Here is a 23,743-nt window from a genome sequence, read left to right on the forward strand (position 1 = left end):
CACAAGATTATCCACGATTATCGTGGCCAAACAAATTATCGATATCTATAGAAATGTGAAAACAAACAAGTGAGCAACCAAATCTACCTTTTACTTTGTTTACTGTGTGTTTTGTCTCTTTTTTTGGCGAGTAAATAACCCTCACAATACAGGTGTCGGGAGGTGGAGAGAGACTCTATAACTATAACTTTAAAAGGGTACAGAAAGGACAAATAAACTCAGTTACTGGTGAAAAGGCAACCAGATACTCATAAACAAAGATGCACAAGACTGAACATCTTCGCTCGATTTTTCACACAATATTATCATACGTGTTTTATCAACACAATATCAATATTTAGTTTTTAACATCACGGTTATCATGAATATTGTGATACCGCGACACCACTCCTGTGAATTAACCATTTATTAATGATGGCTGTTATAAAGTGTAACCGAAAATATGTTTGTTTGTTTTTTAGTTGAAGAAAGGCTCATTTTAAACCAAAGTAAACACGAATTATTTTTATTTATTGGAAACGTTATACTCAATTTATGTTGAATTATGTCCATATTCTTGCAACGTTCAGATGACCTGCTGCGCACTGGCTAAAAGACTCTTGGTACCAAATTAGATAATTCTTTCTGGGAAACTTATTCGAAACTCGTCAGGAAAACAACCCGATAATTGAATAAAATGTTAGTAAAGGTTGCGTAATGTGAAAATATCATTTTGAGTAGAATTCACCGGTACTTCAGCGAGTTTGACACTGATCGCAGTGACAAGCAAGAAAATCCTGATTTACTTTAAAAACAAACTCAGGCTGCTAACTTCACAAGCAAACATTTCAAGAAGGAAATAATAATAATAACAATAATAAGAAGAAAAAAAGATAAACAAGCTGTTATCAAATGTTAACTCTTTATTTGAATAAGTAAAAAAAGGTGCAGGTATCACAGGTATCATCTGTCTTGCTGTTATCCTTGTTGCATGAAACGCACTGTTTTCTTTTTTTTCTTCTAAAATATATTTACATGTGAAATATCCCTAATCGTTTTTTGAGTCATGTACAGAATCCGAGTCTAAACTGGTGATTAAACATTTATTAAAGTGCTTTTTTTTTCTCTCTTCTATCGTTGCAACACAAAACATCTTTACATAGCAATACACTGTACAGGTCTGCATGAGTGGTATCATGTGTATCGGGCTACCTGTTTTCAAACAGCTGCACGGTTTTCTGCAGGTGTACTGTGTCACAGAAGTTGTAAAGTACAATTAGTTCATTATTTTGTCTTTGAAATACAATTAAAACTTGACATATCATACAAATAAATAGTAGTCATAGCCAGAGCTATTGCATGCAAACATCAGCAATTATGTTTTCTTCAAGCAGTAATACATTTCATTACTGGTGATGCATTTGAGCAGGGTGCAAAAGTATTTCTTAGTGTTTCCTTATACAATTTTCTAACCAGTGTGTCTTTGCTGTACGCCATGAAATTTTTTTAAATGTCATAATGATGCACACTACACAACGCTAATTGAAAAAAATGGTTGAAATATCTGACCCGTGTATTAAAATAAAAAAGGGGGGAAACAAAAGAGTGACAACAATATGAAAAACTACTCCTTGTCCATTTCCACATATTGTGAATGGTTGTCGGGGGATTTGCTGTGAGTTTTACTCAAATGGAGTTTGACTGCGTGATTGCTCGCAAATGTCCGACAGCAGAGCTTACATTTGAACTTCGCGTCAATGTCCTCCTCCGTGACCAGAGACTCTGTGGCTCTGACGCTGAGGGCCTTCGATAGTTCTGGCTCCTCTACCTTCGTCTGGTGCTCTACCGGCATTTTGCACATGTCTTTGATTTGGAACCCGAGATGGGATTCCAGATGGGAAATGAATGATGACGGCGACCTGAACTGGGAAGCGCAGTCATTGCAGTAGAAGATCGGGTGGCCCGTGTCCATGTTCTTCAGAAATTTGGTCCCTCCGGTTTTCCGCAGTTGGTATTTTACATTTGCTAACCAATGGCTTATGGTGGTCATGGACAATCCAGTGAACTTGGAGATGTGCATCCGTTCCTGAGGGCCGAGATCCGAGAGCAAGTATTTCCCCTCAGAGGTCTGGAAGAGGCTGGAGGCAAACTGAGCTTGCAGGATGAGAAGGTGGCGAGGATTCCAGTTTGACTGTCTGCCTTTACGCTTGTGGACGGAGTACACCTCGGCAGACACGTCCTCGAAGCGCCTGACGTCCGATTCCAGTTTCATAGTCGGGATCCTTGATGGCATGGAGGGTTTTGGCGTTGTGGCTTTTGGAAGTACTTTAACCATATCGGCGATGTCAGACAGGGCGTATTTCTGTGGCATCGGGGCGGAGGGTTGTAGTATCGAGGAACTTTGCTTGCTGTGTTTAGATTTCGTCAGGTCTATTGGTTGGTCATCACTAACATAGAGAAATCTGTTATCGGGCCTATTTCTCATAGCATTTCCAAGCATTAAAGCCGGTTTCTCATTGCTTCTGTTAATGTCAGCAAAAATAGACTTGGTGTGAGCAGATAGTTTATCTACTCTTGAGTTATTGGGCTTATTTGCTTTGCCCAGATGATTGTTCAGAACTGACTGCAGTGCACTAAGAGGGTTTATGCCAAGTATCGCCGCAGTGTCACTGAGAGGCTCTGAAGTGCTGCTGCGTCCATTGCTGGCAGAGGGGCTCGGTGTCTTGCCTCTGTCAGAGAAATCTGGGCTCAACTTCCCTTTGATCGCTTCACTCCCTTCATTCAAACAGTCTGCATCAAGCTTTGAAGAGGAAGAGGAATCATCCTGACAATCGCTGTCATCATTCTCCACCAGATCAAACTTAATATTCTGACTTTCTTTACCATCGCTAATGCCAACCTTTTCTTTTTTGATGTCCACATTTTGATGCTGTCCCTGGGGAGCTTCAACTCCCACAGCACCGTGGTACAACTTCCCCTTTGGGGCAATCGGTCTCAGCTTGTGGTTAAATGCCTGCTTTAGCTGTGCAGGGGGAGATGCAGACAGAGGGGCGTTTTTGATGATGCCGGAGAGCTGATAGGCGGCGTGAATGCTCGGATAGGCACTCCAGCTTGGCGTCCCTGTTTGAGCTTTATTGATGGCAGAGGCCACTGTGTTGGCTAAAGATTTAAGGATGTCCCCTCCTCCTCCTGAGTCCTGTTCAAGATCCTCCTCACGGAGATAAGGGTACTTAAAAGCCCCATTGCCTGGCTTCTGATCCTCACTCTCTTGCTTGTCATCTTTAGCTTCAGTTTCTTCCATTTTGTCTGATGTACCTTCCCCCTGGCTATCCTTCTCACAGCTCCCAGGGGAAGAATTTTTTGGAGACACCTTTTCTCCCTCAGTGTCACTGGCAGCCGGCTCAGCTAAACCCTGGATCTTCTCTATGGCCAGGGGGTCAAGCGCTAACTGTTTACCCTTTTTAGAAGCAGAGTTTGTGACTTTGATGAAGTGTCCAGTAACCATCATATGTGTGGTGAGTTGCTGAAGGGTGTCGTGGGAGCTCCCACACTCCATGCATTTAAGAATCTGAGACTTGCACGTCTCAAACTGCCAAGTGTAACTAGCTCCGTTCTGATAGCCGTAGCGATTATTGTTAGCATTTGCAATGGTGGCGGCCCGTTGTGCCTCAGTGTAGCCGGATATACCAGTCGTAGAGTCGGGGGAACAAGGTCTCACCGTCTCAAAGGCCCGTTTCTTTGCTGGTGGCAACAATTTGGGTGTGAGAACTGGGATTGGCTCTTTTAAAGGCACTTTTTGGTAATGCTTAGTTTTAATCATATGGACGCTCAAATCCTGGAGTGAGTCAAAAGAGTGGCCACAGAACATGCACTTCAAAACTTTCTGTGCGTCCTCTTTCCCTTCCATGTCTTGCAAATTTCGCTTCCTAGATTTCGAGGACGAAGCAGAGGAATTACTCTGTTTGGCATGGTTGTTGTCCTGGTAGTGCCCGCTCTTGTTCATGTGGACCGTCAGCTCCACAAGAGTGTCATAAGCAGCGCTACAATCCTTACAGCGAAATCGGCTGGCTCCCGTGAACACCGAGCCACAGGGTTTGGTGGTTTGTCTGTACAGGTGGACGGAGCTAAAGAGGTTCGGTTTGGATACAGGCTTTGGGGAGAGTGTCTGCTGCAAGGTCTTAGAGAGGGCGTCCTGGTGCCAGTCAAATTCACTCTTGGTGCTTCCGTTGGTGCTGTCACAGTTGGCTTTGCTGGTGTTTTTGCCAATTTTCAAGTCCATTCCGATCCCCGTCCAGTAGGAATCGGAGAGAAAGTTTGCATAGGCTGCCCTCATTTTCTCCAAGCTGCCGCCCGTCTCCTCTTTATGTTTGGGGGTGCGACTTTCGTCAACCCGCTGGCTCTCAGGTGGCGAGGAGGTTTTGAAGTCTGAGAGTCTGTCGCTGCTGTCGCTAAGGCGTGACTCCAGCTCTGCCTCTTGATTGGAAAGGACACTAATGGGCGAGTTCTGGTTGCTATAAGTGTTAGTGCTCTTGTTGTCAAGCTCTCTGTCCTCAGACACTTTGGGGCTGGTCTTCTCTGAGCATTCCTCTTCGGTTTGAGTGTCGTTCTCTCCGTCTTCCTCGGCGATGGCATCCTGAAGAACACCGTCTTCATCCGGCATGTACACTAGAAAAGGAAGAGACATGGAAATTAATGACATTAAAACACAATGTGGAACAGCAGTTTAGTGAATTTATCTTTTAATTTCCACGGTGTATTATTTAGACAACACAGATAACGGCACTGAGTATATTTTTTTTTTTTTTTGTGAGAAGTCACAGAAGCCATTTAAGACAACATAATGGCTGCTGGTTTGTGCCTTTGGGAGGCTGGAGAGTATAGCAGGACATAATGTCTTTACTAACAGACTGCTGCTGGTGTAACAGCACCATGTGATTCACGACAGGCCATTGACTTAGTGCTGTGTCCAAGGTTTTTCTGGCCTCAAGTTGAGATGTTTACAACAATCATTGGCCACTGAGTGACAAAAGGAAATTGATTCTTCTGGGGCATGTTAAGTGTTATTGCAAATGACCTATTCCATAGTGATTATGGATGCCTCAAAAACTGCAATGAAAATGTATGCCTTCTGTTCTTGATAACACCTCAGCTTCCCTGAAGCCACATGTGAGGAATGGCTGAACACATACTCAGACGTTTTAATGTCCCGCATTGCTCTATCAATAAATTAAGAGGCTTGAGTGAAAAAGATGAGAAAAGATAACTTTAGAAGACGTTTACCCGTTTAGCAAAAAATAAAAATATGTTGCAAATGCGAATGCTCATGAACATGTTGATCATGCTGGTGGAAAAGCTGATTCAATTATCAGTGTAAAAACGAGACAATTTCCCAAAAATTACTGGCAATCTGTCACGTCATTATATTTTCCCTGACAGTCTCATAAACAGCAATTACTTCTTTCATTATTCACCTGTTCATTCTCCCAACTCATAGAAGCACAAACATTATTGCTTCAATTAACAGATAATTAAACAACAGTATTTCTAATTGACATATTTCCCATCATCCAATTAGTGGAAGCTCTGACTCAGCATAAGAGGGGGTTTTCATGTGGCTGCAGGGTCTGCTCGACAAAAATATGAGCGCGGCTACAGAAGATTAGAGCGTCCTCTCTGACAATCACTATTTCAGATAATTTAAAATCTAGCCATCCGACAAACCCGCGCAACAATATCACAACCGATGTTTGCATATCTTTTTGACAACATCCTGCAATAAATGCGGTTTGTCAGTGTTGTCACATATCTGAGATATTTTCCGCCCTCATAGTCATGCTGGAAAATGTGCATTTTGGGAGCGACGTGGCAGATGTGCTCTGAGTTAAATATGAATAGGACATAACAGCCCTGTCCAGGCACTTATGCATTTCACGTGGTTAATATTTCTTTTCTGAATAGAGGGCACTCCATGTGGGGATGGCTGAAGCCGAGCACTCAGGAGTCCCACACTGGGCGGCCCATAGAATGTCTTCCCTTCTTTGCCTTCTGAAAATAAGACTTTTTTTTTTTTTTTTTTATCAATATTTCACAAGTGCCTCAAGAGAAACCCTGGAGGTGAATTGCCTGCCAGCTAATGGATGGAGATGGAGATGGGATTCGGACTTTCAAAACAAACATGGAGAATGGGGCCTCGTGAACAAGAGCCTGTGCGCACACACACACACACACACCCACACCCAAGAGCCCCGATGTGCTGTGACCTTGATCCACCGCAAGAGGGATGTTTTGATTGGCCAACCGAGATCTGTGATGGCCTCCAAAACACCCTTGATGCTAAGGGAGAGAGTTGTCAAGAGCACAGAGGTATGTTTTATTTATAGTCTTATATATAGTATTCACAGTGAAGGAGAACACCAATGTCTATGACAAGCTCCCAGTTGATGTCCTCTCCCTTCAAAGTCGTCGCTAAAACTGATGGACTGGTACGGACGTACACCAAAGAGGGGAGATGAGCTTTTTTCCAGTCCAGTGGTGGTTTAATAGAAAGTGTACACCCATCAAGTAAAAGCCATTTCCTGAATGTTTTACGTAGCTTAAAATCCCCAATAGATGTAGTTAAGCTTCACCTTCCCTCTTTGTAAGACAAATGTGCTTTTTAAGAAAGAACAGCAAGTACTTGTTTCCTGGAAATAACCACTTGCATGTCGTTATATCAGTTTTAATGTGAATATTTGTGCCTTATCGTGGTAGTTGAGGATGAAATTGACAGAGATTAACAGCAGCCCTTCCTGCTGTTCTATGCCTTTCTATCAGATGCCCTAAGTAGCAGACATCCAGAGGCACCAATTAACCTTCTGGCAGGGATCACTCCAAGATACCCGCACGCCTAACTCTGCTTCTCACACCATTTGTAAGTGTAGCTCTGCCAGCTCATGGTCTAACCACAGCACACTGCTGCCATGCCAAGCTGTATTACTCCCTAATACAAGATCAGATGCAAAGACAACACTGTGACGACAGACAAAGGGGTCATTATATCATGAGAAACAAGTTTTTCAGGATTTGCAGGGAGAATCTGTTGATATGCTCCATAAAACATCATTGTTCAAAGTCTAAGATTTGGTGAGTCATTGTGTAAACCCAACGTGAAGAACAGCAGGCATGTTCTCAGCCACTTTCTTTTTTTTTTACAACTTGAAAAAAGAAAAAAAAAAAAAAAAAGGAAATGCCTGCTTTGAAAACGTTGTCTCTGAGGCCGAGCAAGGCAACTCCCGGCATAACTAGCCTTACAAAACAAGAGGCTGGCATGCCTTGCCTGAGATTTAGCATGTCATAAACTGCTGTAAAGCCTCCAATCTGTGTCACTACAAATTTATATCTTCAGACAGAGATATGCAAAGGTCAAAAAACCTGAGGTGTCCATCATAAATCAGGCAGTTGAAGTGTTTATAACCTTTATCCGTTAGAACAGACTCTTGGCATAGCGAGGCCTGGATTTACTGAAGCAGCAGCCTGTTTCTGAGCCAAAAGCTTTTTTCCTACATCGAGAGAAACCAGCTAACTGCATAGGAAATAGTAGATTACATTTACTGCTACATTCATGGCAGCATGCTGTCCAACTGGATTGCTGCTGAAGGCTTACATGACAATATATTTACAACTCAACTTTAAGCATTAGTATCTTCAGAGAGTACAATCCCTTTCTTCTCCCCCCATGTGAGTGAGTCTATTCAGAACGTGTCAATCACGTTAGAAATGTGTGTGCCAGATGTAAAAAGGCATTCTGTTTCCAGTGTTAACGTGCCAGCAGAAACTTTTGTAAATTTGAGAACATCAACATTTATCCCTCGGAAGGTCAACATTTCCTTCATTAATCTGACAAGCCACAGAGACTTAGCAGCCTGAGGAGCTTAGCTAATGGACAGCTGCAATACCCAGCGCAGGACTTTGTGAGTATCCGAGGTAACACTATCTTCAGAGAAGATTGGGTAATTCATAGGTGCCAGTGACAGGTCTGCACGTCTGTGCCACTTTCCCCAGCGCTCTCCGGTTGTCTCAAGCTACAGTTTTTGCTGCTCGCAAATCAATATCTCTTTTTACTTCTCATTGATTGCCTAGTGGTGGGACCAACCTAAGCAGGACTGTTATGACATTTCTAGATTTCCCCCTGTCCTTGGAACAATCAATTACATGCGCATGGCAATCAAAACCTCTTTGCAAAATGAACCTGCTCCATGACATTTTCATCTCCCGGATTTATGCCATGTAGAGGGAAAAAAAGAGGAGGAAAAAAAAAATAAAAAGGAGGCCCTGCTGGAGAGGCAGAGAACACGCTAACAACGCAGGTCAGGATCACTGAACAATCTGCAGGCTGTCTCGGTAACTATCATCTGCTTCTCCTTCCTGTTTTCACTCACATGTAAGCAATGTGCCCAATTAATTGTGTCTGTACATTTAAAAAAAAAACACTTAGTCACCGCGCTCATCTGCTGTTATAAATAGGTGTGAAATGTCACTCAAAAAGTACTCGGTGTACAAAACATAATTCCAAAGTTGTGAAGCTCTTTTGTGCCTGCAATGTTGGAAACAGGGTGTTGTGTTTATGAAAGTCACCACCAAGTGATTTTCTTCAGTGAGCTATCATTAGAATGAGACACACACATGTCACAGGGTTTAATATTTGACAGTGATATCTGACTAACTCGGTGAGCAGTGCACGTCAAGATCAAATAGATACATTGTCAGACATCCTGATGATAGTCTTGATGACACATCTGAAGTTAAGTCTGAACTGAATCACATGAGAAATGGCGAAGAGCTAATTCTGAGCCCCGGAGCCATCTGTAAAGATCTGTAAACACCTCTCTCTTCATTGTTCCCTGTCAGGAAACAGTCTCCCCGAGCCCAAGGACACTGCAGAGTAAAGAGAGAACAATCACATCCAGGCTGCTCCCTTTTGATGAAATTTATATGGAGGTTAATTGATATCAGAGAGTAAAATAGTTTTAGACTTGCTTTTAAACAGGAATGTGTCATTAGTTCCTATTTGACCCAATATTTCATTCCACCTCTTTAAAATGACTCCAATGATGCCTTTAACAGAGTTCAAAACCGTTTCTGAGTCTATATCTTGTTGTATTTTGCATTCAGTAGTTATTAAGAGCGACGGGTACACATTCTGGTAACATTAAAAAAGAAAAATCTATAGATTAGCGATGAAAAGTGGTTTTAAAAGCTGCCATGAACCCCCACAAAGTGGTATTGTTGCATCTTTCTGAGGCTTTGACTGCAAAACCAAGAGACGGAAACGCTCATGTTAATTTTTGTATGCATGACGGAGATGTTACTTAAAGCGCATTACTTACTTCACTAAACACAGGCTATTCATGCAGATAAATGCCTTGCTTTCATACACCCTCAACTTTAATATTTAATGGTCTAATATAATCAAATAAAAACCCGCAGCTCAAAAAAGACACGGACAACTCGAGGACAGATTGTGAACACAGCAAACGGCACAATGTGTTCAGATGGACCCAGAGCCAGATTAATATGATAGGATCGCAAATATGACACCATATCCTGCCATCTGGCTGTTCATTTGGGCAAAAATGATCACAATAATTATGGCAATTAATCAAAAATGTTTTCACAACCAACATTCTGTTAACTAAAAACACAGAGAACTTTGGAATGCACAATCAACACGCTAACAAACACAAAAAAATATCCGAAGGCAGTCTGAGCCACACAGCCTGTGAGCCTGTTTAGTTTTGGTTTATGGTTCCATTTTTTTTTTTTATGTAATGATAGAAAAGTGGGGATTTCTAAAAGTCTGTCCGCTCATGTTGCACGGATGCTAATCATTACATTTACTGAGCCACATCAGATTGCCCTGCCTGAAGCTCCAGGAGCCCCCTTCCCCTCCGTGATGTCACCGAGCGATGCTGCTCCTTTTGATGCCTACTAGAAGCTTCTGCTCCGAGACGCATCAGTCGGCCCGCTGCCTAATTGGAAGTGAGCGGTGGGAGAGCATTGCAATCTGCACTCCAGCACCTAAGTCATCACTTTGAACGTGCCACAGCCGCCGCATCACATGCAGTTGCCTGGTGTTGCATCTCACCAAAGGGTCTCCTATCAGCGTCGGCAGGAAAAATTATACACGCGACGACATTCCCATCCTGTCTCATAGACCTTTAGCAGAGCAGCAGCACAGAGCCAGGTAGATATTTGTCTACTAATATTATTTTATACATGGAGAGAACAGATTTTTTAAAGGGCTGGTTCACCCAAATTGCAAAAGGCAAACTCAGTGGCCACTTAATGTAAAATCTGAAAACAACATTCAGCCATAAATTCTACCTTTACAAAGGTAATTATGTTTAGTTTTGATTGAATTCAACGTGGGTCTAATGTTTCAATATATGTAACCTCAACCCCCGGCAATTAACATATAATTGAACTGACACTCTCATTTTAACAAAAACTGAATATTATGAATTTTGTATCTGTTGTATTGGATTCAATAACATTGTATAGGTGTACCTAATAAAGTGGCCAGAGAGTTTATATAGACATGCAGGTGCTTCTGGTTTTATCTGTCCAGGTTCTGAATCAATTTGCAGAGGTGGAAAGTAACTTGAGTGCATTCAGTCATGTACCGCTCTAAAATACAATTTTGAGGTACTTTGAGCTGCAAGTTACTTTTCACATTAAGATTACATACACAACATCTGATCATTTAATAAAATATGATGCATTCTTATAGATTAAACTATATAGTAGTTTACTAGTAGGCAGCTAAAATTAATTTCAACTCAACCAACTACAAAATTAAAGTGCCACTTACATGTTAATGCAGCAATAAAAACAATTATATAATAATATAACACTGACACTAAATCTTTTAATTATGACTCATTATGTAGTACTTGTTATTGCTGCTACGTGAGAGCGACCAACTTGATTTTTGGGGCCGATACCAATATTAGGAGGTAAAAACTTCCAGTATTGACATATTGTTTTTGCAATGATCCCTCAAATGTGGTTATCAAACACTTGGGACAAAGATGTGTGACTGAGGCAGGATCTTTTACAGTTTATTGTCTAAAATGATATCAGTGCACTGAAACTGTAAACTTCACTGGGACTTATATGATAATAATTATTATAAATTACCTAAATAATGTTGATGAAGGTTTCTCAGTCATCCAGGTCATGGTAATTCAAATGCTATATCGTTGCTAGCACTTAGAATAACCCAAATCATCTTTTTCAGCATTACTATAAAAAAAAACGTCGATACGTCGATCACAATATATCTGTGATAGGCCAATATCGGCCAACACATATATCAGTCAGGCTCTATCTGCTGCGTTTACTGACAGTAAGTAAGTGGTGTGAATTCTTCTTTCACCACTGCAAATCTGGGAGCACCAAACAAAATTCCATTCTGTTGAGGAGGCAGCAGATATCTCAAAACCAGGGTAAATAAATCCTATCTGCATGGCTGGACACCACTTCAGACGAGTGAGAAAATGTGTGTGTTTTTTGTTTGTGATTTGGGTGAAAACCTCCTTGAAATTACTGCCCGCTGAATGAGCTGTATGTGCCATTTTTGTATAAGCGGTTGAACATATACTGTACACAGCCTGACTGTCTCCTATTTGTCCTCTTCTGCTAACAAGGAAAGGTAAATATAAACAATTTGGCGAGCGTGTTGGATAACGTTACAACTGAAGAGGCTTAAAAGCCTCAGTGTATATTTGTCAGATTATAGATGATCTTTTTCTGCCCCGACTGATACAAAAGTTCCAGTTGGCGGAGCAGAAGCAGGGCGGCTTCAGCTCCAGTGTATTTTCCACTAGCAGGAGGGGAGCAGCCTCGCGTCGCTCTGTCACTCGGTTTCTGAAGAGCCCGTGACACGGCTCTCCAGGAGCGACATGATGAGGTCTGATGGTTCCTTTCTGCAGAATAGCAGTTTACCCCTCATTCACCCTTATCAGAGAGTGAACCCATCATCTTACAGTGTGCCACTCAAACCGCTTCGCATATTGGAGCTGACCAGTCGAGCAAACAGGGCGGTACTAATAAAAGACCATCTTGCTTTGGTTCAAATTTCCCTGATTGAATGTCAGTCAGGAATGTTTGCGTGGCAGCAGGGAGGAAAGTGGGCCATCGTTTAAAGGACCACTGCCTTGCACACATAAGGCCTTTGTTCTAGTTTTATGAGATACTGAGTGAAAGGTATGATGGCCTGCGCTCGCCTAACGTGCTGTTTGTTTTTCATGCCCACGAGCCCCGACTAAATAAAGAGCTTTTCAATTCCAATTCAATCATTGTTGGGTGTTTTGTAAACATTTGCTTCATTGTATGATTCCGTTTTATTTTGCATTTTGGCTGCGATATTAATTATTTTTAATATTAAATTGGCCGTTTATTTCGTTTGTGATCTCATGTGTTGTTTCGCCTTGTGATTTGATATTAAAGTATCACAAAAGAAAGCCAGCGGCAAGTCTCTCCTTCTCCTTCTCTGTGTTCCATTTAGTCTTCCCCTGAGATCAGCAGACGTATATACAGTACATACAGTCCCCGCATCATAAACTTTGCATGAACCCTAAACACTGGCCCTCCCAAACAACAACAGCCCTCCATCAAGGTCAGGCCTTGATGAATCTGATAGTGCAGCTGGAAGAGACTGTGTGTATTCTATTAAAACAATCTGCATTTCACTAAGTCTTCCCGCCCGCTCTGTCCCTGTATGGATCTTTCATTAGGTTCTGGATGGGCTCCAGCCAAAGCTTTCCTTGTACAAGCAGTTTTATGCAGTTTTCAGCAAAGGGAGGCATTTTTTTACATTCCAAGTTCATTAATAGTAGATTGCCACTTTTTCCCTTCATTAAATACAATGAGGCTACAGAGTGAATTTGCAGCTGAAGCGTGGTACTGTCAGTTTTCTAGTGGGACCAAAGGCTGCTTCATGGCAAGCATAAAGGGAGAGAAGCAAGCCCGCCAAACCTGGAGCTCTGTGGGACAAGACGAGCAACAGTAAGAGAGGCAGAAATGCTTCAAAAACAGCCCCTGCTCCCTCCTATTCACATTCATTTTAATGGCAAATTTGTTGTCAAGTGTCCTCCACAAAATGATTAGGGCCCGCTGTTTTCTGAAAAGTGCAAACTTCTAGATTTGCCTGGTGCGCATTGTCACTTTGACAGCCCATTCTGAGAACAATGGCTGCCCAAATAGTGAAATGTGTTGGCACCCAATAGTTGAAAGTTTCCCCTCAAAACAGGCTTTCTGCTGTTTGTGGGTATTCTGCTGTGTTGATATCTAGATGTTGATTAGAATGAAAAAGGAAGCCAGTGAATTGGGCTCCCCAGAGCAGGCACATCAACCATTGTAAGAGATTGACAGTCACTCCATTGAGCCAATTATTTCTGTTCATAAGACCTGTTTCTATAAAAACTGGTTAAAGACTACAGTCATTGTTAGAGTGTCTGAATTAAACTACTGGTAGAATTTACAGAACACCAGCAGCATTTAATGGCAGCACTGCCCACTTAGTGCCGCTTTTACTACATGGAATAATTACAGACATAATATTGTTTCCATTAACTGTTAAAGTTGAATAATTCTCAGAATTAACGCATAAAAGAAACAACGTGAACACACTCAAACCTGCGCTTTAACCGTGTGTTCATTTTTTTGGGGGGGCAAATTATCCTCCCATCACCGACAATAAAAGATAGATAATAAAATCAGATGCTGCGCCCGCTATCGTGTGGGATATATGTTCATTAATATGGCACTGCAAACATATCAAAGCTGTTCAAATATTTCCACTGGAAAAGTCAGCGCAACAAAAATATTTTCTCTGTGCTATATCCTCATTTAGCCTACGAGTCAGCGGCGTGACATTTGTAAGGTGTTCAGCTGTAATGGAGGAGGAGTAGGTGCCGACTGCAAGACGAGTGCAGAGCCTTTTTATTCATTGCATGGGAGAAAGTGGTTAATTTATTGAAAAGAAGGTAGGCGGACGAAGCAGCGGAACGGAACTGATACCCTGCGTGGCTGTAGGTTGTGCACCGAGGGGGAGGAGAGAGGGGTGGGAGAGGAGGGTTGTGGGGGGGGGGGGGGGGGGGAGAAAAAAAGGAGGTTGAGGGAGGCGGAGACCAGAGCGACAGAGGAACGGTTAATGGAAATGAGTGACAGGCTTTCAGAATGATTTACAACGGGTGGCGCTGCGGCAGAGCCAGCGCTTGATGGATGATCCTGAAAGACGGAGACGAACCATAAATCATGTCTTTGAATCATTGACAGAGATAAAGGAGGGGGAGAAAAAGCAATGGCATTGACGTTCATTCTTCCAATAATGTACATTGACGAGTTACACTACGGAGCCTTAATTAAAAAGTGAACACGGGTCTTCTCCCTCTCTCAACTCCCCCCCCCCCCCCCCCCCCCCCCCCACCACCACCGCCCTCCTCCTCCTCCCCCCGCCGGCTCCTCCATCCCTCTCTTCTCTATTGCGATATCAATGGTAATTAAAGATGCAGTATCCCCGGCCCCTGTCCCATAGCCACTTCCTCCAGCTTCCCACAACAGCCAGATTAGATAAGTGCTCTGCTAAAAGATAATGTCACCCCTCAACAATATCAATGTGGGTCTGGCCCATTTGTTTCTACATCTGTAAACACACACACATAAACTGAGTTGAGCGGCAGGCGGAGAGAGAGAGAGAGAGAGAGAGAGAGGCTGGCTTTATTTCTTTAAAGGGAAACAACAAATAGTAGGGTTGCGCACACACGAATGGACAAAAACTAAACAGTCTTCAGTTACCGAGGTTACCGTGTGAGTTTTAACCTGTAAAGCAGAATTAAATATTTAGCATGAGAGGATTTTTTTTCCCCCCTCGCTTGACTGAATAATAAAAAAAAAACAAAAACAAAAAACATGCCAGCGAATTATTCTTCCCACCTAAAAAATTGTGTTGTTCTGTCTTGAGTGCAGATGGCACTTTGATAAACAGGAGGAGCCCTGTAGGAGCAGAGAGCCCTGAATGAGTGGCATTCCACATCAGCTGAGCTCCCTTAAAGTGCACACAATAGAGCAATGAGGTGAAAGTAATCCTAAACATCTGTCTTATGTGTCCTACACGCACAGGCTGTTTGTTCAAGTTCTAGGAAAGACATTAGCAAAGAGGGGAGAGGGAGAAAGACGCGGAGAGAGAGGAGGATATATCAATTCATGCACTAGTTCTCCAAAGGGATTAAGCAGGGGCCTCTGTTGTCTGTCCTCTCGCTGCTCTGCTGGCAAACAAAATGGAGAAGACTGCCCTACTAACGCAAATACCCTCTTTCATGACATACTGTAGCGAGCATGTGTTTAAATGAATACTTAAAAACTGCAGTACAGTGCGTCGCCATGATTGTTTTTAATTATTCAAACTTTAGATTTTTTTATAACCCAGTTTGCGAGGCTGCTATAGGAAAAACTGCTTATAATAAAGCATTCTCTCCAGTGTTTCTCGATGGCCTCGTGCAAGAAAAAAGGACAAGTGATGGAAACGCAGCCAGGCCCGGTGCACCGTCCTGTTTGACGGCTGTGTCGGGAGACCGGGGGCAGTCGGTCGGTCAGCCCGCAGCGTATGGGGATATTCACCGACAGAAACTGAAAAGACACACAAAGCTGTCCCTCTCCCTGCTGTGAGAAGACATTTTGGCAAGCTAAAATGGAAATGAATACACAATGGTCATCTTGCATTGAAAAGCTATGGCAATAATATTGGTCAGGCATGAGGCTGCCCTGCCCAGTGTGAGTGTGTCTGTGTGTGTGTGTTCATGTGTGTGTGCATGTTTATGAATGATTCATGTTGCAACACAAAAGCTCACACTCGGGGCTTCACGCGATTCGAGAATCGTTTTCATTTGAAGACTTGAAGTTGTTAATATCATGTTTGATCGCATCCTTGCATCAAAACACAGTTTGATGGACAAGGGAAATAATTACTTGTCATTCATGTGTCTGAGGTTTCTCTGCTCTCCTCTTTTGTTGCTGTTAAACATGTTCCTCTGTTAAACACTTTCTCCTCGCCAAACTCCAAAACACTCTCTGAGTCAACTTTCAAGTCGCACTTTGGAATTAAAAAAAAAAAGAAAAAAGAAAGAAACAATTTTATTTGATTCAAAACGGAGAGAAAAAAAAGGAAATCCGTAGCCGTGAAAGTGACTGTTCAGCTGAATGAATCAAAGGGTTTGAGTGTAATGAACTTCTCGGAGTGTCTGTCATTAGTGGACAATAGCTCTCGTTGATCTTAAATGGTCTTAAAAGATGATCCATACAGTAATGAAGCCAGCTCTGCTGCTGGCCTGACGCCCGAAACAGGACATAATCAAAGTCACAGGGGATACACTGGAGCTACTGTTACCAGACAACATCCCTCCACTTGCCCCTTTGTTTCCTCTTTTATTAAATTAAAAGCAAGAAAAATCTGTTTGTGGTTACATTGTAGATTCTGAATGCTAAATATTCAAATTCATAGCATGTGTTTCGGGGCCGTCAGCTGGGCCACAGAGCAGCAGGACGGCTCACAACCAACTGGGTCTTTTGGAAAAAGCAGCATGTAGTGTCCAAGGCCCACCCTCCTCCTGACTCTTCTGCCTGGACCACCCTGCTCGCTGTGTTACACTACATGACAGGACGATGCTGCTCAGTCCTTGGACCCATCGCATTGTTTTTCTTGGACCATGGTGAAAGCAAATAGCAGCTAAAGGGCCCCGGCGCTCGCAGTAAAAACCAAAAACCCGTGCAGTCATTCATCAAAGTCCAGACAACTCGCTACACCCCCACCACCAGCTACCAACCCCCCCTTAAGGCATGGCCATCTCCCCCCCACTCTGGGTTTTAACTAGGACTCCAAATAATTCCAGAAATGACAAATGATACTTATATCTCTGGCCTGTGCCGAATCAATAAGCATGCAGAACAACTATCCATCTTGAGAGGTATCGACAGACGCGGCTCGACATCGGCGGAGAAGCACTTGGTGGCTTTATTCAGGATTGGGATGGGAGGGAAGCAGGAGAAACAGTGCGCTCACTTTTAAATTACAATAAACCACCCAACACTGTCAACAATCAAAAGGCTTTACGGGAACTGCAGCATCCGGAGATATTTTCTTAATAAACAAACACAAAGAGGGCGGACACATCCTGCCGACTGACCATTTATGAAAATATGCACCGCATCATGAACTGAGACGGGGGTTATTTTGACAGTAGCACCTGCACATGTTTACATGGCAGTTGTGTGCTGGGTAAGAGCTGATGGGTGGCGATATGGCCCCTCTCTGGTCCCCCGGCTGGATCGGAGCAGCTGACAGATAGCACTTCAGAGCAGCTTTAGCTGCAGCTCCCCTTGAGGGGCTGTGATTGATGACTCGCACTGCCACCTAGATCCATTTTCTCCTCCAATCTGACTCCTCACAGGTAGAGTGGAGTCCTGCACCCCTCCTCCATCCCCCCCCACCACCTCCTCTCTCTCATCTTCCTTCAAATTCAAGTGGACTCATTTTCACAAAGCAGTTTACCAACAGAGCGACTTCAAAAAAATCCACTTTGAACAAATTAAAAACAGAATCGCACAGAGAGAATAATCTGAACTAAACGCCTCGCAAAGCCATTTTGATCCTGAACATTAGCGATCGGAAAAGTTAAAGGAGAAAAAAAAAACTATGAGATGTTTGCAGGCATCATGTCATTAGCAGGGAATATGTTAAGACCCAGGACCCCTGCAGGTCTGAAGGCATTTAAGAACAGTTAGCTTAGCCATCTGGTAGACAATTACACAGGAACAAACACACCGCCTCAGCAAATAAAGCTTGGCTCATCAATCACCAGAATGGCCAGAAGTTGGCCTGTTATTCCCTCTGATTTAATAACCCGATGAACTGCAGCGCTATCCACCACAAGTCTTCGAGTGGATCAACATCCCAGCATTATGAGAGACGCTCAAAGTGTGAATAACACGCAGTAGCAAATTGCTTTTTTAATTTAACATTTACGATACATTTAATCAACTGTAGATGTTATAAAATATCTCTATGCGCTTAACCAAAGAAAAAAAAGAAAAAAAAAAGAAGGAGTTGATTATGTCTTTAAAATTATGCTGTAATTTGTACCAGGCTGCCAATATAAATGGAAGTGAAAAAGAAGTGCAAGGTTAAAAGTAAAAACATTCAAAACATTCACTTTCCAGTTTCGAGTAGTTTACTTAATTAACATTTGCCCCACGCTTTTAATTGCAATCACACGTCCCCATGGGACCTGAATGTGGATTGTCTGGTAATTGCAGATGTTGATATGAGATGGTGACACAATGTCAAGTCTATTTCTAAAAATTACAGCACAAAAAGGAGGATGATCGGGAACGCACAGCCACTGCATGAACCACTAAACGAGGGGATTTTTTTTTATAAACTTTACACATTACAGTGAGGAAGTGGGGATGAAACAGATCCCTGCGCATAAAATGGCTTAGACGCAGCCTAAATTTCACCTGGATGGAGGTCAGTCTTTGTCAGTTTCACCGGGGTGTTTTCTGAGCCAAGAACATATTCATCTGTGTTTCTGGGTTGTGGCCTGCGTGGCCTATGTGGAAGAAAAGAAGTAGGCCACCGCTGCGGTCTCCGATTCTCCTCTGTACACGCGTCACCTGCCAGCTCATGTGGCCCAGCTGAGATGTGAACAGGTCTGGCAAGAACCAAATGTTTTCATTTACCTCAGGGGCATCTACACTCTTCTTTAGCAGGCGGTGGCAGGCTAACATGTCAAGATACTGGCCCGGGACTCTGGGCCTCTGGGAGAGGTCACGCACTCAGAGCTTAGGTTCAGAAAACATCAAGATATAACTCACTGCAAGAGGGAAGGGCAGGCCAGACCTCTGCATGGCATACTGCTGCAGCCTCATAGCTAAATATTACCAAGTAGCATCAACATCACATGTGTTATTAATGCAGCCTTGCAGACAGACCAAAAGGTAGCTCTGGATCATTCTGTTTCATAGCAGATTCCGACACCTTGAAACCTGAAAATGTGCTTCATTACACCTTTACGCTCAGATTTGAAGTGTGTTCACATTGTTTGATGGATCCACATTCGACTGGGCAGCAGGGGGTGGCGCTGCTTCTTAGGCTAACCTCAACACGTCTATTTCTAGCTGAGGACTTGCTGACAGCACATTTAACTTTGTGATCTGCACATGAGAGACAGCTAACAGTTGCTGACAGCTGAAACACGCCGAGCCCCATTTCCCTATACGGTACCTTATTGACTCTTTGCATTTGATGAGGACTTCAACTAACTTTCAGATGAGAAAACAAAAAAGTCCGGTAGGTGGGTACAAAAAAATTTCATACAGAAACGGTTGATTTCCAGCCAGCTCATGGAAACCAGTAGTGTCTTTAGGGAGGCTCTGGCAGGGGTGAGGGTGGGGGTGGGGGCAGCGGCTGTCTATAGAAGCCTGATTTATGATCTACTCAGTTTTGCATGTGTGTTCACAGGTTTCTGGGAGTTACACTCAATTAGAGCAGCAGGGGTTAGGAGTATGTTTTTGTGAGGATAAGTTAAAGCTTGACACGTTTATTTCTGCCAGTGCAGCTGAGGAGCTGGTGACAGCCTATCAAAAGTCGTTTTCTTTGATCACCCGACTCAAAGTGTGGGAAATAGTAACCGTCCCTGACAAGTGAAAAAAGAAAAATCCAAAGGAACACAAAATGTTTATAAAGCACAATCTTAAATACCAGTCAACATAACCGAGAGCAGAAAATAACTGTATGGTGAAGATGAAAATGTCATCACTTAGCAGGACAACAAGAAGCTGACAAATGCAGTGCTAATCAAATTTGTAAATTCAAATTAGCTTAAATATAATTCTTGCAAAGCATGACCAGGGAGCTCGAGTGAAACCAAAGACTGAGGAGCGACTTAATGGATTCAGCAGGACAAAATCCCCAATTACAAGTTAAATGCCATGTCCCTTCACAATTTATATAAAACTAGTAAATCTTATTTTTGAGACGTTTAATGATTGAGCCAGCCAGTGAAACAGGGAGAACAAAGTACCAGCGCAAGGAGTTACTCATATCCCTGTTGAAAAACTCCTCCGTTTAATGATTCACCACTAAGGAGAGTCCACACACTTCCAGAAGAATTCAAATCCCTTTTCCCACAGCCTCTTTCAGTCCGTATGATAAATGACACCCGTCATTCCGTCGTTGCCAAACAGCACAGAGGGGAATTGTACTGATATATGATTCACAAGAACAGGAAATAAACTCTGCCTTTCTCTGTAGCTCTCCCTCTTGCCAAGTAGGACGGACCTGGACAGTGTCAAGGCTCTCATGGTGGAGGCAGTGGGAAGGCTGACGGCGCTGAAACCCAAAAAGGGAATAGACAGTGGGTTTCCAAAATGAACTCTCCCCTCTCTCTCTCTCTCTGTCTCTCTCTCTCTCTCTCTCTCTCTCTCTCTCTCTCTCTGTCTTGGAGCTTCTGATGACTGATGAAAGGCGAAAGAGCCACCGCATTAAAATAACAGCGGCATCTATGGGAACGAGCTTAGGAGGATCAAAAAAATTAAACAGAGGGCACGCTAAAGTCTGCAATTATCAAACAGGGGAAAAAAATATAGAATGAGCAACCTCCTTCTGCCCCCAATTACAATGCAGCAAGTGAGGCTAATTACTGCGCCTTGATTATTTCAGATTCTGAGTGAGCGAGAATGACAAAGACTTATAGAGATGGGGTGCAAGTTCAGATAAGGCTTGTTCACACAGATTCAACGTATGGAAACGAAACGCATGAAATATTGTTTGAATTGAAAAACATTTGCATAAGAAACGCCTAATTCGATGCTCTCTGTTGCCTGGTCTGTTAATAGCCGCTGACGCAGTCGCGCTAAGTTCTTGTATCAGAAAGACAGACGGAGAAGGCACATCCTGCTGCTGTGCGGCTGCTCGCCTTCAGGCTAGTCCCTTCAGGCCAACGCTCAGCGGTAGGCCTCCCACTTGGGCTCAGAGCGCAGGGATGTGCCCAGGGCCAGGACCAGCAGCACTCAATCACCCAGACAGCGACATCCTTTCGCCATCACCATCAGAGAGGCCCCTTTGGGGTGGTGTGAGGGTGGTGGGGGGGTGGGGGGGTTGCTGGGGGAGATATTTATGAGCGGAGCGTTCACACACACGCCCATGCGGCTGTGATTCCGCTGATATACTGTCGACTGGACTGTGGGATGGAGCCATATAGTTCATCTCCTCCTCATTTTTAGCCCCTAACCAGACCCCTGTAAGTGCTCCTCTGAGCTTTACAGGTTGGGTCTGATGAAGGAAGCAGACAGCGAACACGGCACCGCATTTAAATCTTGTAACCCAAATGTGAACGTGGATCTATAGACTTGAAAAAAAGTGGTTATTGGATCTCATTATCAGTGACTGCTTTGTTTGAAAATGTGAGCCAAATGACCAAAACAAGTTGCATCAGGGAGAGGGAATTAAAGGATGCACAAGCTGCAGTATTTTTTAGGATTATTCGTTACAAAAGGCACTTTGAGTCAAGCCCGACATGACGAGCAGCATATGTTTACCTAAGAGGTGTATTTTAATGCCTCTTTACCTTTGATTTCAGAGCAGAATAATTACAGAGGAAGCCATGTAAAACCCCGTGGCAGATTAGGGAAGTGAGTTGGAAATGGGTTCAAATTGTCGTTCTGAAGTAAAGAGGCTACTTTGCACCACAAGGGGTTTCTTTCCTCAGGCAGGCCAGGGGATTAAAAGAAGCCATAAAAGGTCTCTGTAATGGCATCAGTAATGTCTTGCTGCCATTAAAAACGGTGGGAAAAACATCTGCTTTGCATTTTTCACTCCCCTGCTACTCATTTGTCTTTCAAACTATTTTAGAGAGTGCCTTGGTTTCAGTGCGCTCAGAGTTTTTTTAGAATTAGGTTATTTTACAGACTTCAGATACGATGAACGTTACCCTTAAATCAGGATTGTATCTGCAAAATGCCAAAACTAGGACTAACTCGGGGTGGTCAAACATTGTGAAACAGTGCAAGTTCGTATACTTGTTGGGACTATTTTTTATCTTGAGTAAAATTTCAGTTTGACCCCTCAAACTGTAAATCTGCATCCAAACCTGCAGCATGTCAAAAAATTCCTTCATGGTGATATGTTTATTTTCTCTCTCTTTTGCCAAAGAATTTAAAATCTGTATTCACACCCAGATCGCCACAAATACGAGCCCTCCTCGAATAAACTCCTTGATTGCTTTATGGCTTGCCCCCTAACCATTAGAGGTGCACTGTCCTTCCCTGGGCTTCTGGGAAGCTGAGGCCCTGCAGTAATCTTTTATCTGCTAACCCTTTAATAAACCATAGCCTGCTTCATTAGCTTCCCCTCACAGAGTGATTGATCGGTGCCAGTCACAGAAACCCCATCCTCGCTCTGTCTACCTCTCCGCAACCAAACTAAATAAGGCACTTTTTTGTCAGCCAGCTACCACCCATCACACTATTAAAGGAGAGTATTCAGCGTGAGCCAAAGAGGGAGTGGCATCAGCCGTGGATGGCAATGCAACAGTGTTCCTTTTGTTCAAAGGCTGGGTCAAAATCAATTTATAGGATGCACTATACTGGGCTCAGTTTATTAGATTCTTATGGGTTCAGATTGAGTCTCGACACATGAAAGGAAAGAGAAGGAGAAAAAAAAGATTCAGAGAGATTTCAACAATGAGCTGTTCACATTACACTGACGAAAATACATTAAGAATGCAGCCTGACTGAGAAAAATTAGGTGGGATTAAAGGTGCAGCTTATAGACAGGATGACTCATTATTTTGCCTATTGCTTAACAAGTCTCCCATTATTATTAAATTACACTCACTGCGATTCTATTTCTCTCATTTCGAGCAGTAGATGTAGATGGAAAAATCAACGAAAATCAGATCGAGTGGACTGAAAAAGTTTTGATAATGTCCTTAAATTACACGTTAGACCAAAGATTATAGTATTTAAGAAGTAAAAACAGTAATGAGACACCTTCGTAGCAACGCAAGAATATGCACTCGAATAATAATTCAGAGAAAATTACCCAGCTGATGAAAAAACACACCATAAATGCTTATTAAGATACCCGGAGTACGAGATCCATTTGCAAGAAGACAAACAATGAGACCAAGTTAAGACACTAAACTTAATGTAAAACCAACGGGGAAGAAAAAAACATGCGAGATTATGATAAGAGTGGATAATACGGTATTACCGTAATAATGAAATATCATTTCCCTGTCCTCCATTAGGAGCTGTACTCTTTTCTCTTTAGTAATACCTACAGTATGTGTGTTGTGTGATCCTTCACTGCTCTACAGCGGAGGAATAGAGAGATACAGAGGGGAGAGGTGCTTGATGCTGCTCAGCTGCAGTGATAAAGTCAGTAATATCACTATCTCGCCCTCCTCTCCCAAGAATTGCTATAAACCTATTTCGAAAATTGCACCCATATATTCAGCGAAGACAGTTAGCTCATCCCGGCGACAGTGCAAACTTTTAGGCTGAATTATGTCAGTGTCATTCAGAGGGGTTTATCAAAGAGGGTCAATAACTCACAGACCCAAATCTGAGATAGGCCCGGCACCAGCGCCTCTCTCCCTTCTCTACTACAGGCAGCTGGTGTGCTGCCATGGAACAGCCTGCTGCTATTGCTCAGGACACAAGA

General features: G+C 43.0%; 1 protein-coding gene across 3 annotated transcripts in view; it reads right to left on the reverse strand.

Moving 5' to 3' along the window:
• Positions 1-933: 933 nt before the first annotated feature.
• tshz2 (teashirt zinc finger homeobox 2) overlaps positions 934-23,743 on the reverse strand; it is a 107,522-nt gene continuing 84,712 nt past the window's right edge. For all 3 annotated transcript variants that reach the window (XM_073469507.1, XM_073469508.1, XM_073469506.1), the window contains one exon: positions 934-4,644. In XM_073469507.1, the coding sequence (XP_073325608.1) occupies positions 1,604-4,644 (3,041 nt within the window). In that variant the 3' untranslated portion in view covers positions 934-1,603. The remainder of the gene's footprint in view (positions 4,645-23,743) is intronic.

Source organism: Pagrus major, chromosome 7 (assembly GCF_040436345.1).
Source record: "Pagrus major chromosome 7, Pma_NU_1.0".
Classification (NCBI taxonomy): domain Eukaryota; kingdom Metazoa; phylum Chordata; class Actinopteri; order Spariformes; family Sparidae; genus Pagrus; species Pagrus major.